Source organism: Salvelinus alpinus, chromosome 31 (genome assembly GCF_045679555.1).
Source record: "Salvelinus alpinus chromosome 31, SLU_Salpinus.1, whole genome shotgun sequence".
In the NCBI taxonomy this organism is placed as follows: Eukaryota; Metazoa; Chordata; class Actinopteri; order Salmoniformes; family Salmonidae; genus Salvelinus; species Salvelinus alpinus.
In genome coordinates, this window is record NC_092116.1 from 17,306,330 (window position 1) to 17,321,514 (window position 15,185).

Consider the following 15,185-nt stretch of genomic DNA (forward strand, 5'->3'; position numbering starts at 1 on the left):
TGCTCCATAAATCCTTGTTGGGATGCTAAATTGTTGCATTTCCAATAAATTAAACAGGTCTAAAAATTGATTTGGTTATTGTTGATGTTGAATTTCATTTGTATTTAAAGGCTATGTATCACTTTGTCGGCTGTTGATGAAGGAGATGCTAAACTACAGGGCTGTTTCGCTAGCACAGACTGGAATACGTTCCGGGATTCCTCCGATGGCATTGTGGAATACACCACATCTGTCATTGGCTTCATCAATAAGTGCATTGATGACATCGTCCCCACAGTGACCGTACGTACATACCCCAACCAGAAGACATGGATTATAGGCAATAGCAGACAATAGCACCATAATAGCTAGCCAGTTTAATATCCAAGCAGTAACCCAACCAGAAGCCATGGATTACAGGCAACATTCACACTGAGCTAAAGGCTAGAGCTGCCGCTTTCAAGGAGCGGGACTCTAACCCGGTAGCTTTTATAAGAAATCCCGCTATGCCCTCCGACAAACCATCAAACAGGCAAAGCATCAATACAGTACTAAGATCGAATCGTACTACACCCACTCTGACGCTCGTCAGATGTGGCAGGGCTTGCAAACCATTACAGACAACAAAGGGAAGCACAGCCGAGAGCTGCCCAGTGACACGAGACTACCAGACGAGCTAAACTACCAGACGAGCTAGACGAGCTAAACTTCTATGCTCGCTTTGAGGCAAATGGCACCGAAACAATGCATGAAAGCACCAGCTGTTCCGGAAGACTGTGTGATCACGCTCTCCGCAGCCGATGTGAGTAAGACCTTTAAACAGGTCAACATTCACAAGGCCGCAGGGCCAGACGGGTTACCAGGATGTGTACTGCAAGCATGCGCTGACCAACTGGCAAGTGTCTTCACTGACATTTTCAACCTCTCCCTGTCCGAGTCTGTAATACCAACATGTTTTAAGCAGATCACCATAGTCCCTGTGCCCAAGAACACTAAGGTAACCTGCCTAAATGACTACCGACCCGTAGCACTCACGTCTGTGGTCGTGAAGTGCTTTCAAAGGCTGGTCATGGCTCACATCAACACCATTATCCCAGAAACCCTAGACCCACTCCAATTTTGCATACCGTCCCAACAGATCCACAGATGATGCAATCTCTATTGTACTCCACACTGCCCTTTCCCACCTGGACAAAAGGAACACCTATGTGAGAATGCTATTCATTGACTACAGCTCAGCGTTCAACACCATAGTGCACTCAAAGCTCATCAATAAGCTAAGGACCCTGGGACTAAACACCTCCCTCTGCAACTGGATCCTGGACTTCATGATGGGCCGCCCCGAGGTGGTAAGGGTAGGTAACAACACATCCGCCACGCTGATCCTCAACACAGGGGCCCCTCATGGGTACGTGTTCAGCCCCCTCCTGTACTCACTGTTCACTCATGACTGCACGGCCAGGCACAACTCCAACACCATCATAAGTTTGCCGATGACACAACAGTGGTAGGCCTGATCACCGACAACGACGAGACAGCCTATAGGGAGGAGGTCAGAGACCTGGCTGTGTGGTGCCAGGACAACAACCTCTCCCTCAACGTGATCAAGACAAAGGAGATGATTGAAAACAAAACAAAAAGTATACAGTGAGTGCAAATTAGGTAAAATAAGGGAGTTAAGGCAGAAGATGAATGTGCAAGTAGAGATACTGGGGTGCAAAAGAGCAAAAAATTAAATATAAACAATATGGGGATGGGGTAGGTAGTTGGATGGGCTATTTACAGATGGGCTGTGTACAGCTGCAGCAATCGGTAAGCTGCTCAGATAGCTGATGCTTAAAGTTAGTGAGGGAGATATAAGTCTCCAACTTCAGTGATTTTTGCAATTCGTTCCAGTCATTAGCAGCAGAGAACTGGAAGGAAAGGCGGCCAAAGTGGGTGTTGACTTTGGGAATCACCAGTGACATATACCTGCTGGAGCGCGTGCTATGGGTGGGTGTTGCTATGGTGACCAGTGAGCTGAGATAAGGCTGGGCTTTACCTAGTAAAGACTTATAGATGGACCTGGAGCCAGTGAATTTGGCAACAAATATGTAGTGAGGGCCAGCCAAGGAGAGCATACAGGTCGCAGTGGTGGGTGGTATATGGGGCTTTGGTGACAAAACGGATGGCACTGTGATAGACTGCATCCAGTTTGCTGAGTAGAGTGTTGGAGGCTATTTTGTAAATGACATTGCCGAAGTCGAGGATCGGTAGGATGGTCAGTTTTATGAAGGTATGTTTGGCATCGTGAGTGAAGGTGGCTTTGTTCCGAAATAGGAAGCCGATTCTAGATTTAATTTTGGATTGGAGATGCTTTATATGAGTCTGGAAGGAGAGTTTACAGTCTAGCCAGACACCTAGGTATTTGTAGTTGTCCACATATTTTAAGTCAGAACAGTCCAGAGTAGTGATGCTAGTTGGGCGGGCGGGTGCGTGCAGCGATCGGTTGAAGAGCATGCATTTAGTTTTACTAGCTGTTTAAAATCACATTAAAACATGCATACCGGATCAATTAGATAATAAATTTTTTTTTTAAATATAATAATAATCCAGTAAATAATTAGAAATCCACCTCTGAAAATGAAGGGATCAAATGCCATGCTAAAATGTATAATATAACTTAAGTGTCACGTTCTGACCATAGTTCTTTTGGTTTTGTCTTTGTTTTAGTGTGGTCAGGGCGTGAGTTGGGTGGGTTATCTATATGTTGTGTTTCTATTTTGGGTTTGTTGTTTAGCCTAATATGGTTCTCAATCAGAGGCAGGTTTTTGTCATTGTCTCTGATTGGGAACCATATTTAGGTAGCTTGTTTTGTGTTGGGGTTGTGGGTGGTTGTCTTCTGTCTTTGTGTTCATTGCACCAGATAGGACTGTTTCGGTTGATTCACTTTTGTTATTTTGTATTGTGTCTGGTTCAGTTGTTTATTATTAAAACATGGACACTAACTACGCTGCGTCTTGGTCCGATCCCTGCTACACCTTCTCTTCAGACGAAGAGGAGGAAATCTGCCGTTACATTAAGGATCATTATCACACTTCCAATGTCATCATGCAGTGTGGAGAGACTTTTCTCAACAACAACTAGGATTTTTTTTAATCGCCTTCGCACATCAATGACAAGTGGCCGGCTGAACCACTTCAGTTTGCCTTCTTTTGATCGTGAACTGAGAGATACATTGGATTACGTATGAAATCATCACCATATTCAACTGAAAGCCTCCCCGTCTGCGCCTTGTGATGTACTGTATGTGAACCCTTTGGAATTACATGGATTTCTACATAAATTGGTCATCAAATTTGATCTGATCTTCATATAAATCACAACGGTAGACAAACATATTGTGCTTAAACTAATAACACACAAATTATTGCATTTGTCTTGTCTATATTGAATACATCATTTAAACATTCACAGTGTAGATTGGAAAAAGTATGTGAACCCCTAGGCTAATGACTTCTCCAAAAGCTAATTGGAGTCAGGAGTCAGCTAACCTGGAGCCCAATCAATGAGACGAGATTGGAGACATTGGTTAGAGCTGCCTTGCCCTGTAAAAAACACTCACAAAATTTGAGTGTGCTATTCAAAAGAAGCATTGCCTGATGGGAACCATGCCTCAAGCAAAAGAGATCTCAGAAGACCTAAGATTAAGAATTGTTGACTTGCATAAAGCTGGAAAGCGTTACAAAGTATCTCTCAAAGCCTAGATGTTCATCAGTCCACGGGAAGACAAATTGTCTAAATGGAAAAAGTTCAGCACTGTTGCTACTCTCCCTAGGAGTGGCCGTCCTGCAAAGATGACTGCAAGAGCACAGCGCAGAATGCTCAATGAGTTTAAGAAGAATCTTAGAGTGTTAGCTAAAGACTTAAAGAAATCTCTGGAACATGCTAACATCTCTGTTGACGAGTCTACGATATGTAAAACACTAAACAAGAATGGTGTTCATTGGAAGACACCACGGAAGAAGCCACTGCTGTCCAAAAAACATTGCTGCACGTATGAAGTTTGCAAAAGTGCACCTGGATGTTCCAGGACTACTGCCAGCACTACTGGGAAAATATTGTGTGGACAGATGAATCTACAGATGAGTTGTTTAGAAGGAACACACAACACTATGTGTGGAGAAAAAAAGCCACAGCATGCCAACATCAAAACTTCATCCCAACTGTAAAGTATGGAGGGAGCATCATGGTTTGGGGCTGCTATGCTGCCTCATGGCCTGGACAGCTTGCTATCATCGACGGAAAAATTTATTCCCAAGTTTATCAAGACATTTAGCAGGAGAATGTTAGGCTCTGTCCACCAATTGAAGCTCAACAGTAGTTGGGTGAGGCAACAGGACAATGACCCAAAACACAGAAGTAAATCAACAACAGGATGGCTTCAACAGAAGAAAAAACACCTTCTTGAGTGGCCCAGTCAGTCCTGACCTCAACCCGATTGAGATGCTGTGGCATGACCTCAAGAGAGAAGTTCACACCAGACATCGCAAAAATATTGCTGAACTGAAACAGTTTCGTAAAGAGGAATGGTTCAAAATTTCTCCTGACTGTTGTGCAGGTCTGATCCGCAACTACAGAAAACGTTTGGTTGAGGTTATTGCTGCCAAATGAGGGTCAACCAGTTATTAAATCCAAGGGTTCACATACTTTTTCCACCCTGGACTGTGATTGTTTACACGGTGTGTTCAATAAAGACATGAAAATGTATAATTGTTTGTGTTATTAGTTTAAGCAGACTGTGTTTGTCTATTGTTGTGACCTAGATGAAGATCAGATCAAATTGTATGACCAATTTATGCAGAAATCCAGGTATTTCCAAAGGGTTCACATACTTTTTCTTGCCAATGTATATACTGTAGTAGTCTTAGCAGTACTCTTGATGTGGCGAGAGTACTGTTAATCTCAACAGCAACATCAGCAAGGATATCAGATTTGAATTTAGTGGTGACATTAGCTATACCTTCTCTGTGGAAGTTGCTTCGAAATATAATTAACCTGTTTGATTCAAACCAATTCACTGTTTATGGAAATAAAATCATGAGTGACAACATCCAATTCTATGAGGTATCATGTTAGCAGATTATTAATCTCAGAAATTAAAATCACATTTTTCTATTGAGATTCTGGGAGCGCAAGAAGTAAACCCTGGGGACGGTAAGTCTCCATCCCCCTAAAGTTTGTGCCGCAATGCCCCTCCCGCTCCGCCCAACCCTATGTTTACAACCCGATTTACAGGCAATGAAAACAGAGTTAGCGGAATATGTTTTTGATGCCATCATTCCCGAAGTTGAGCAGTGTGCATTCAATTCCCTGTTTGAAGAGAACATATGGTTGAGATCCCTGCCTCCATTTATAGCACCCTACTCAACTCAACTTGAGACTAGCAGTTTATTAATTGCCTCTAACATTTTACACTAGAATTAGCACTGAATTTAGCATTAGCTCACCATTAGCCCTGATGTCCAGTACATTTAAGTAATTCACATTTCCTTTCTCTCTCTGATGACAGTTACTACCTGATGCCCATTGGCTCCAACCCCTTTCCTATGGGGCCAATCAGCATGCCGTATTGGCCACAGCTGACTCCAGGACATAATGGCAGTCCTTGGGGTTATTACCACGCCCAGCAACCGTCCCAAGTACCCGCCCAGGGACAGAATGTACCACCTCCCCCTATGGCTTTCCCCGGGTCAGTGTAACTCTGTCATAGCAATGATAGTCATAATACTACTTTTTTTTTTTACTAGATTACATTTATAGAGCACTTTTCCAGGTGCTAGAAGTGTTTGTTGTGTGAAGGTGTGTGTGTCTGGATTGGGGGACAATTTACCACTGACACAACTTTTGACACTAGGTCTTCTTCTCCCCCCACAGGTATTTCCTGCTTCCCATGGCCTGTGCTACCTCCCCTCTCCCACAACACAACACCCCCTATGTACTACCCCAGACCCCGACATATTAGTGGTGTGCGGGTCAGCTGTTAGTTCACCCGTTCCACAGCTGCTAATAACCATCTGCAACCGCCCAACTATATGTGATAAAGTTGAAATCTGACCGTAACCCGCAAATACAGAAAATGTATTTTATAGTCAGTCAGAGATGGCTGAAGGATTTTTTGACAGGCCTTTTAAAATAGGCTTATGTTTCTGCTTATAATTTCCAACATTTTGGTAGGCTATTTGTTTGTGAACTTGTCTGCAGCTTCTCTTCTGTTGACATCTGTAAAGTTTGTTTTCTCTTATTCTTTCATCTCTGCCTCTCTCATGCAGCAAAGACGTTTAGGGACCGGGAGAAAATGCAATAACTAAAAAAAGAAATGTGCAAAATTTCCAAATGACATCAGTTTGACCCAGTTTGACCGATTTTAAGGACATTAAGAGTTGTTAAAACGACCCAACATGCTTTTGATAAAATATCAGTTTGGCTTGGATGTATAGGCTATTTATGTGGTGTAAATAGCCTATCAGCTTTTATGATGCTGATAAAGAGAACACCTTTACAGAAGGTCCCTAACTATGCATTCATTCTCTCAAGATGCTGAAAGAAAGAAATAATATTTCCACACTCCTGTTCCCAAGTCAAAATGTACATTTAGTGTATAGTTTTACTGCAAGAACAACATAATTAGGCAGGAGTTAAACTATAACTGTCACGTTCTGACCTTAGTTCCTTTGTTATGTCTTTATTTTAGTTTGGTCAGGGCGTGAGTTGGGGTGGGCATTCTATGTTTTTCTATGTTTTGTTCTATGGTTATATTTCTATGTGTTTGGCCTAGTATGGTTCCCAATCAGAGGCAGGTGTCAGTCGTTGTCTCTGATTGGGAGCCATATTTAGTTAGCCTGTTTTCCTTTGTGTTTTGTGGGTGGTTGTTTTCCTGTGTCTGTATGTTCACCATATGGGACTGTTTCGTTTTCTATCATTCACGTTGTTATTTTTGTATTCTTAGTGTTCAGTTATTAAATTGAAACATTATGGACACTTACCACGCTGCGCATTGGTCCTCCTCATCTTCCAACCACGACAAGCGTTACAGAACCACCCACCAACCAAGGACCAAGCAGTGTGGTATCGGGCAGCAGTGAGTTCTGGACTCATGGACATGGGAGGAGATTCTAGATGGAGAAGGACCCTGGACACAGGCTGGGGAATATCGCCACCCTAAGGCAGAGCTGGGGGCAGCGAAAGCTGAGCGGCGGTGGTATGAGGAGGCAGCGCGGCTGGAAGCCCGAGAGGCAGCCCCAAAAATGTCTTGGGGGGGCACACGGGGAGTGGGGGGAGCACACGGGGAGTGGATGGGGGCACACGGGGAGTGTGGCTAAGTCAGGTAGGAGACCTGAGCCAACTTCCCGTGCTTTCCGTGGAGAGAGGTGGTCCGGGCAGGCACCGTGTTATGCGGAGAAGCGCACGATGTCCCCAGTGCGCACGCATAGCCCGGTGCGCTACATTGCCGCTCCTCGTATCAGCTGAGCTAGAGTGGGCATCGAGCCAGGTGCGATGAAGCCTGCTCAGCACATCTGGTCTCCAGTGCGTCTCCTCGGTCCGTGTTATATGGCACCAGCCCTACGCACTGTGTCTCCCGGGGGTCTGCGGGTGGTTGTTTTCCTGTTTCTGTGTGTTCACCACAGGACTTTTTCGTTTTGTATCATTCACGTTGTTATTTTTGTATTCTTAGTGTCCAGTTATTAAATTGAAACATTATGGACACTTACCATGCTGCGCATTGGTCCTTCTCTTCTTCCAACCACGACAAGCGTTACAATAACAGGCTATGTGAGAGGTTATAGACCTACAGTCAATGTCCAGATTTCAGGTACGCTTCAAAAAATATGTAAATAATGAAAGAAAAACCTCAATGTAGCCTATAGATATGAATTGCACAATTATACATTTATGAATTTTGTATGCATTGTTTTCTCTTTATTCAACCCCTTTCATGACCCTCCATATTCTTCATTCCTTTACGCTTGTGTGTATAAGGTAGTTGTTGTGAAATTGTTAGATTACATGTTAGATATTACTGCACAGTCGGAACTAGAAGCACAAGCATTTCGCTACACTCACATTAACATTTGCTAACCATGTGTATGTGACCAATAAAATTAGATTTGATTTAATGTGACTCGCAAAATACTTGTGCTTCTAGTTCCGACAGTGCAGTAATATCTAACAATCTAACAATTTCCTAACAACTACCTAACACACACACATTTAAAGGGGTGAATGAGAATATGTACATATAAATGTAAATCCGGGACACTGAAATGAGTATGATATGTTACGTTTGGTATAGTTACATAAGACACATGCTGGGTGTTTGGACGGGTGGGCGTATAATGCGAATGTCTAGCAACCCAAAAGGTTGCGAGTTTGAATCTCATCACGGACAACTTTAACATTGAGCAACGTTTCAACTGATTACTACTTTTAAGCAACTTTGCAACTACTTAGCATGTTAGCTAAACATTAGCTAAACTCCTTTGCACCCCAGTATCTCTACGTGCACATTAATCTTCTGCACATCTATCACTCCAGTGTTTAATTGCTAAATTGTAATTATTTCACCACTATGGCCTATTTATTACCTGACCTACCTAATCGTACTTCATTTGCACACACTGTATATAGACTTTTCTATTGTGTTATTGACTGTACATTTATTTATTCCATGTGTAACTCTGTTTTTTGTGTCGCACTGCTTTGCTTTATCTTGGCCAGGTCACAGTTGTAAATGAGAACTTGTTCTCAACTGGCCTACCTGGTTAAATAAAGGTGAAATAAAAATGTAAAAAAATTCTGAGAGATGAAGAAACGAAGGTTTTATAACAAGGGAGTGGTACCTGCAAGGCTGCACCTCATGTGGTGTAAAACAGAGTTGAATCAGCAGGGTTTGTGGAGCTTGTGATGTTTAAAGCCACCCTCTTTAGGAATGGAGGAAGCAGTGTGATGGCATGTTGAAGCAGGCAAGTCAGCTGTGTTTGTGGAGCTTATGATGAGGATGCTTAAAGCCACGTAATTTGTGAATACCATTCAAATCTGAAATCAGAACAGAAATATCTACTGTCATTCAAGAGGTATCACTGTTTCAGTAACTGCATGAGCTACTTTCATTAAGCTAACTTACCACTGTTGAATTAAATGGCAATAAACATTTAGAAATGTCAAATTATAGCACTTCCAGGGGTGAAAGAATGGCGGTCCGGTCCGGTATGACATCCCGGCAAAATAAATAGCTGGTGTACACCATACTGGTAAAGCATGAGCCAATCACAATAATGAAAACAAAACGTCAAGACAACTGTAGGCTATTACACCATTATAATTGCCGCCAGTCAGACAATTGAACTAATGGACTTGAAAACCGGTGGTATAGCCTACGCTCCAACATGTGATGTTGTTCTACAAGAACATTTTTCAAGGCAGAGATGAATGGCTGAGATGTGCGCGGACAGCAGTGGACGCATAAATTCTGGCCTAATGACAATTGCCAAATGTCATTCACTTTTTGGTGTTTTGTGTAACAGATGTCTCTTCCCATTCACCACTGTTTGGAGGCTGGAAATACATGTACTGTATGTTGGTAGTGGATGAACGTGTGTGGGTAGCCTAGTAAAGGAGCCCTTTGAAGTGATTGTTTGACTAGTGCGTGCACACATAGGAGGTCCCATACTGGGAAGTAATGAATTCTACTTTCACCCCTGATCACTTCATAATTAAATGAGACAATTAGTAAACAATGAGACTTTTGACACACGTAAATCAAGTCTTATTTGGATGTGCTCCAATGTTAACATTGTTGTTGGTGGCCCAGTCTTTCAGGGTATTCACAAATCACAAAGTAGCATGACAACATGACAAAAAACAGAGACACAGTTTTGCATAGCAGTCAGGGCAAATACTGTATATACTGTAGCAGCATCTAAGGTGCATCAGGAATGGTACATCAGGAATGCTTAGTGACACTGAGGATTGCGTGACATTAAAAAAAAATTGAGGCAAGTGACATGTCATGTTGGTACTAGCGAACGTGAAATGGGCATAGGTGTAGGTCTACTGGTATTGTTCAGTATAAGCAAATACGCCCCAAAAAATCCTACCACTCCTGTTCCCCAAGGATGTGTCACTAATTATGTGTTACTGAGCAACAGTTAAGTGTCTCCTGCGTATTATCCCAGTATCTGTCACTCCCAGCGTGTGTGTGTGTGTGTGTGTGTGTGTGTGTGTGTGTGTGTGTGTGTGTGTGTGTGTGTGTGTGTGTGTGTGTGTGTGTGTGTGTGTGTGTGTGTGTGTGTGTGTGTGTGTGTGTGTGTGTGTGTGTGTGTGTGTGTGTGTGTGTGTGTGTGTGTGTGTGTAACTGGGCCTATATAAGATGACAGAGGACGGGACTAGAGTGTGGAGATCAAGAGGAGATCAACTGGAGGTGAAGATTAAGACTGGACTAGTCTGCCGTACTACACTATACATCTCTGGTAAGACTTCTCTGTCTATACACTGCATGTAGAGTTTGTGTTTTGTTTTATTATTTTATTGGTTATATATACAGTATATATGATATTGTTATAAAACCCTTTGTGACAATCTGTCTTTGTAAAAAGCGCTATATAAATAAATGGAATTGATTGTTGTGGAATAGAATGATGCAGGTGACCTTTATTCAAATCAGTCTAGAGTCTTTGGCTTCTAGTTTTGCAGTCACATTGTTAATTAATGTGTTTATGAAAACAATTATATTAGAATGTCTTTGGGTTTCAACTGAGTACTATAAGTCCTTAGACCCAAATGTGATAATTTAGGGTAATTGACAATCACAGTAATGTTATTATTATTCATGTATTTTTACTACGAATAAGATCTTATCAAGAGTTTTCTGACCCTATGACATGGATACAAACAAAGGGATTGGTTTGTGTTTAAAGGATCTGTTTAAGTGGACTCAGTGAGAACAATGTTGAAACAAAGAGATACTCCTGAGGTAAGAAACTCATCACAATATAGATTATGACATTTGTCTGAAACAAACCACACAATATTATAAAATACCTTCTTATTGAAATGCTATGCTACTGCATTGCGGATATCGTTAAAATAAATATTGAATAAAGCTCTTTTTCTGTTGCTGTCAAAATGAAGATCACCAAATTGTATCATAATGAAAGGAAACTTATTTCATTATATTTATGTACAGTACCAGTCAAAAGTTTGCACACATCTACTCATTCCAGCGTTTTTCTTTATTTTTACTATTTTCTACATTGTAGAATAATAGAGAAGACATCAGAACTATGAAATAACACATATTCCATCATGTGGTAACAAAAAAGTCTTTAACATCGAGCTTCTTCAAAGTAGCCACCCTTTGCCTTGATGACAGCTTTGCAAACTCTTGGCATTCTCTCAACCAGCTCCATGAGGTAGTCACCTGGAATGCATTTACATTTCATTTACATTTCTTTCCTTCTTAATTTGTTTGTTTGAGCCAATCAGTTGTGTTGTGACAAAGTAGGGGTGGTATACAGAAGATAGCCCTATTTGGTAAAAGACCAAGTCCATATAATTGCAAGTACAGCTCAAATAAGCAAAGAGAAACGACAGTCCATCATTACTTTAAGACATGAAGGTCAGTCAATCTGGAAAATGTCAAGAACTTTTAACATTTCTTCAAGTGCAGTCGCAAAAACCATCAAGCGCTATGATGAAACTGGCTTTCATGAGGACGGCCACAGGAAAGAAAAACCCAGAGTTACCTCTGCTGTAGACGATAAGTTCATTAGAGTTAACTGCACCTCAGATTGCCCAAATAAATGCTTCACGGAGTTCAAGTAAGAGACACATCTCAACATCAACTGTTCAGAGAAGACTGCGTGATTCTGGGCTTTATGGTCGAATTTCTGCAAAGAAACCATTACTAAAGGACACCAACAAGAAGAAGAGACTTTCTTGGGCCAAGAAACACGAGCAATGGACATTAGACCGGTGGAACTCTGTCCTTTGGTCTGATGAGATTTTTGGTTCCAACCTCCATGTCTTTGTGAGACGCAGAGTAGGTGAACGGATCCCCGGATGTGTGATTCCCAAAGTAAAGCATGGAGGAGGAGTTGTGATGGTGCTTTCCTGGTGACACTGTCTGTGATGTATTTAGAGTTCAAGGCACACTTAACCAGCATGGCTACCACAGCATTCTGCAGTGATACGTCATCCCATCTGGTTTCCGCTGAGTGGGACTATCATTTGTTTTTCAACATGACAATGACTCAACACACCTCCAGGCTGTGTAAGGGCTATTTGACCAAGAAGGAGAGTGATGGAGTGCTGCATCAGATGACCTGGCCTCCACAATCAGCCGACCTTAACCCAATTGAGATGGTTTGGGATGAGTTGGATCACAGAGTGAAGAAAAAGCAGCCGATAAGTGCTCAGCATATGTGGGAACTCCTTCAAGACTGCTGGAAAAGCATTCCTGGTGAAGCTGTTTGAGAGAATGCCAAGAGTGTGCAAAGCTGTTATCAAGGCAAAGGGTGGCTACTTTGAAGAATCTAAAATATCATTTGATTTGTTTAACTATTTTTGGGTTACTACATGATTCCATATGTGTTATTTCATAGCTTTGATGTCTTCACTATTATTCCACAATGTAGAAAATAGTACAAATTAAGAAAAACCCTTGAATGAGTAGGTGTGTCCAAACCTTTGACTGGTACTGTATAGTGTACACACTCATAAGACATTCATCAGATTAAGAGGATGACATTAGTCTGTAACATACCACACCGTACTGTAATACATAGCTATGAATACGCATCCAGAATTAAGGAATAAAATACACTTTCCTGACAGAGTGAGAGTATAAGCTGTCAGAATCAACTAACCTTTCATTGAAATACTATGTTACTTTAGAAGTGTTATGGCTCAGTTAAACCAAATTGCATCATCTTTTTTCTGTCTCTCGTTCATTCTGTCAGACTGTGCGTCTGTCTCACTCCATCAATGATGAGGAGAGAAAATACGTGACGTTGAGGAAGACTCTGATTAAGAAGTGGCTGAAAGGTCAGGGTATCGACTGTGAACTGGTGGGTAGTCCTGTCTTTTCTATCTTTTAATCACTCTCTCTCGCACATGTGCTCTTTCTCTAACTCCTCCCTGTCTCCACAGCCAACTACATATGAAGCCCACTCCCATGTCTCCAGCTGCCTGTTGTTAGCCCCCTCCCCCCTCATCCTAATATAACACACTGTATGATGGGATACTGATGTGAAATCCTTTAGATTTGATCTCTCTCGGTCTCTCTGTCTTTCGTTCTCTCTATATCTCTCTCTCTCTGTCTCTCTCTCCCCATCTCTCAGGCAGATGTTCCTAACATAGCGTTGCTGGGGTCAGGTGGAGGACAGAGGGCAGCAGTGGGCATGCTGGGATCTCTGCATCAGCTGGCACAGGACGACCTGCTGGGCAGCCTCCTCTACATGTGTGGGGTGTCAGGCACCACCTGGTACACACACACACACACACTTACTATTGTTCTTAGCAGGAAAGTTCATTTTGAATATGCTAGGTATCTTGATCTCTCCTTCTCACACACACACACACACACACACACACACACACACACACACACACACACACACACACACACACACACACACACACACACACACACACACACACACACACACACACACACACACACACACACACACACACACACACACACACACACACACACACACACACACACACACACAGGTGCATGTCATCCCTGTACAGCGCTCCAGCCTTGTCGTTGGGTGAGTGTTGTGATAAATTGATAAAGAAGCTGAGGGGTCCTAGAGGGGACTTGAGCAAAGCTGTGGACTGGCTGAAATTGAGGAAAGAACTAAACCAGGACTTCAACCTCACTGACTTCTGGGGCGCCTTCACTGCCTCCTGTTTCATGAAAGAGGTCAGTGTATGGTTGTGTGTTTGCTTGTGTGTCTATCTGTCTGTTTGCCAGTGTGTGTGTGTGAGTATTTGTCTGTCTGCCAGTGTGTGTATTTGTCTCTGTTGGGCTAATTATCCCCCCCATCATCTCTTCACCACCGTTGTTCTCTCTTCCCTCCCCCCATCTTTCCCTGTCTCTCCACACCCCTCCCCCATCTCTCCACTCCCCATCTCTTCCCCCTTGTTCTCTCTCTCCTGTATCAGATGCACACTCGCTGTCTCTCTGAAGATGCTCACATCAACAAACCCTACCCCATCTACAGCGCCATAAAACTAGACTGCAGCAGACAGGATGACACTAAAGGTGACTTATGCAGGGTTCATGCAAACTCGGAAATTCAGAACTTTCTGAGTTTCCTAGTTCCGAGTGCATAGTGAACGCAGCATCAATCAATCAAATGTAATTTCATTGTCACGACTTCCGCCGAAGTCGGCCCTTCTCCTTGTTCGGGTGGTGTTCGGCGGTCGACGTCACCGGCTTTCTAGTCACCATCGATCCATTTTTCAGTTTCGTTTTGTTTTGTCTCTATTAATCACACCTGGTTCCAATTCCCCTATTATGTTCCCTATTTAACCCTCTGGCTTTCATTTCTGTTTTGTCCGTGATTGTTTGTGCGTTAGTGGTTGTGGTTTATACGTTGTGTTTGTGATTATTTCCATTTGTGGAATTTTTGCAATTAATTGTGAGTAAAACACTGTGGTTTCGCTCAACACCTGTGTCCTGTGCTTGACTCCGATAATTCTCCGCACACAACCCTGACATGCATTTCATTTTTTACAAAGACAATTGTCTCACAGTGCAAGAACAATATAAATAATATAAACAACTCATGCAATATGAACTAACACTCATCTGTAGACACCCAAAAAGCTAGCCAAGCATTAGTCTGAGTCCCAGTTGGGCTCTGTTTAGAAGTAGTGCACTATATAGGGAATACAGTGTCATTTCAGACAAAGCCAATGAATGTAAATTTCTGTAATTTACCAATTTTCTGTAGGGGTATGGTTTGAGATGACCCCCCACGAGAGCGGCTTCTCCGGATTGGGCGCTTTCGTCCCCACTTCCTGTCTTGGGAGCAAGTTTGAAGGTGGGACTCTGAGAGAGAAGAGGAAGGAAATGGACATGGTTCTGCTGCAAGGTGGGGAACCCACAGACATACACATGTACAAGCAAACGTGCACACACACCCACACAT

At 42.5% G+C, this 15,185-nt stretch overlaps 1 protein-coding gene across 1 annotated transcript in view; it reads left to right on the forward strand.

Moving 5' to 3' along the window:
* Positions 1-7,137: 7,137 nt before the first annotated feature.
* Positions 7,138-15,185, forward strand: part of LOC139561049 (cytosolic phospholipase A2 gamma-like) — a 35,484-nt gene continuing 27,436 nt past the window's right edge. Inside the window, exons 1-6 of the mRNA XM_071377847.1 lie at positions 7,138-7,332; positions 12,978-13,085; positions 13,359-13,501; positions 13,756-13,951; positions 14,194-14,293; positions 14,988-15,128. Coding sequence (XP_071233948.1) covers positions 7,138-7,332; positions 12,978-13,085; positions 13,359-13,501; positions 13,756-13,951; positions 14,194-14,293; positions 14,988-15,128 — 883 coding nt within the window. The remainder of the gene's footprint in view (positions 7,333-12,977; positions 13,086-13,358; positions 13,502-13,755; positions 13,952-14,193; positions 14,294-14,987; positions 15,129-15,185) is intronic.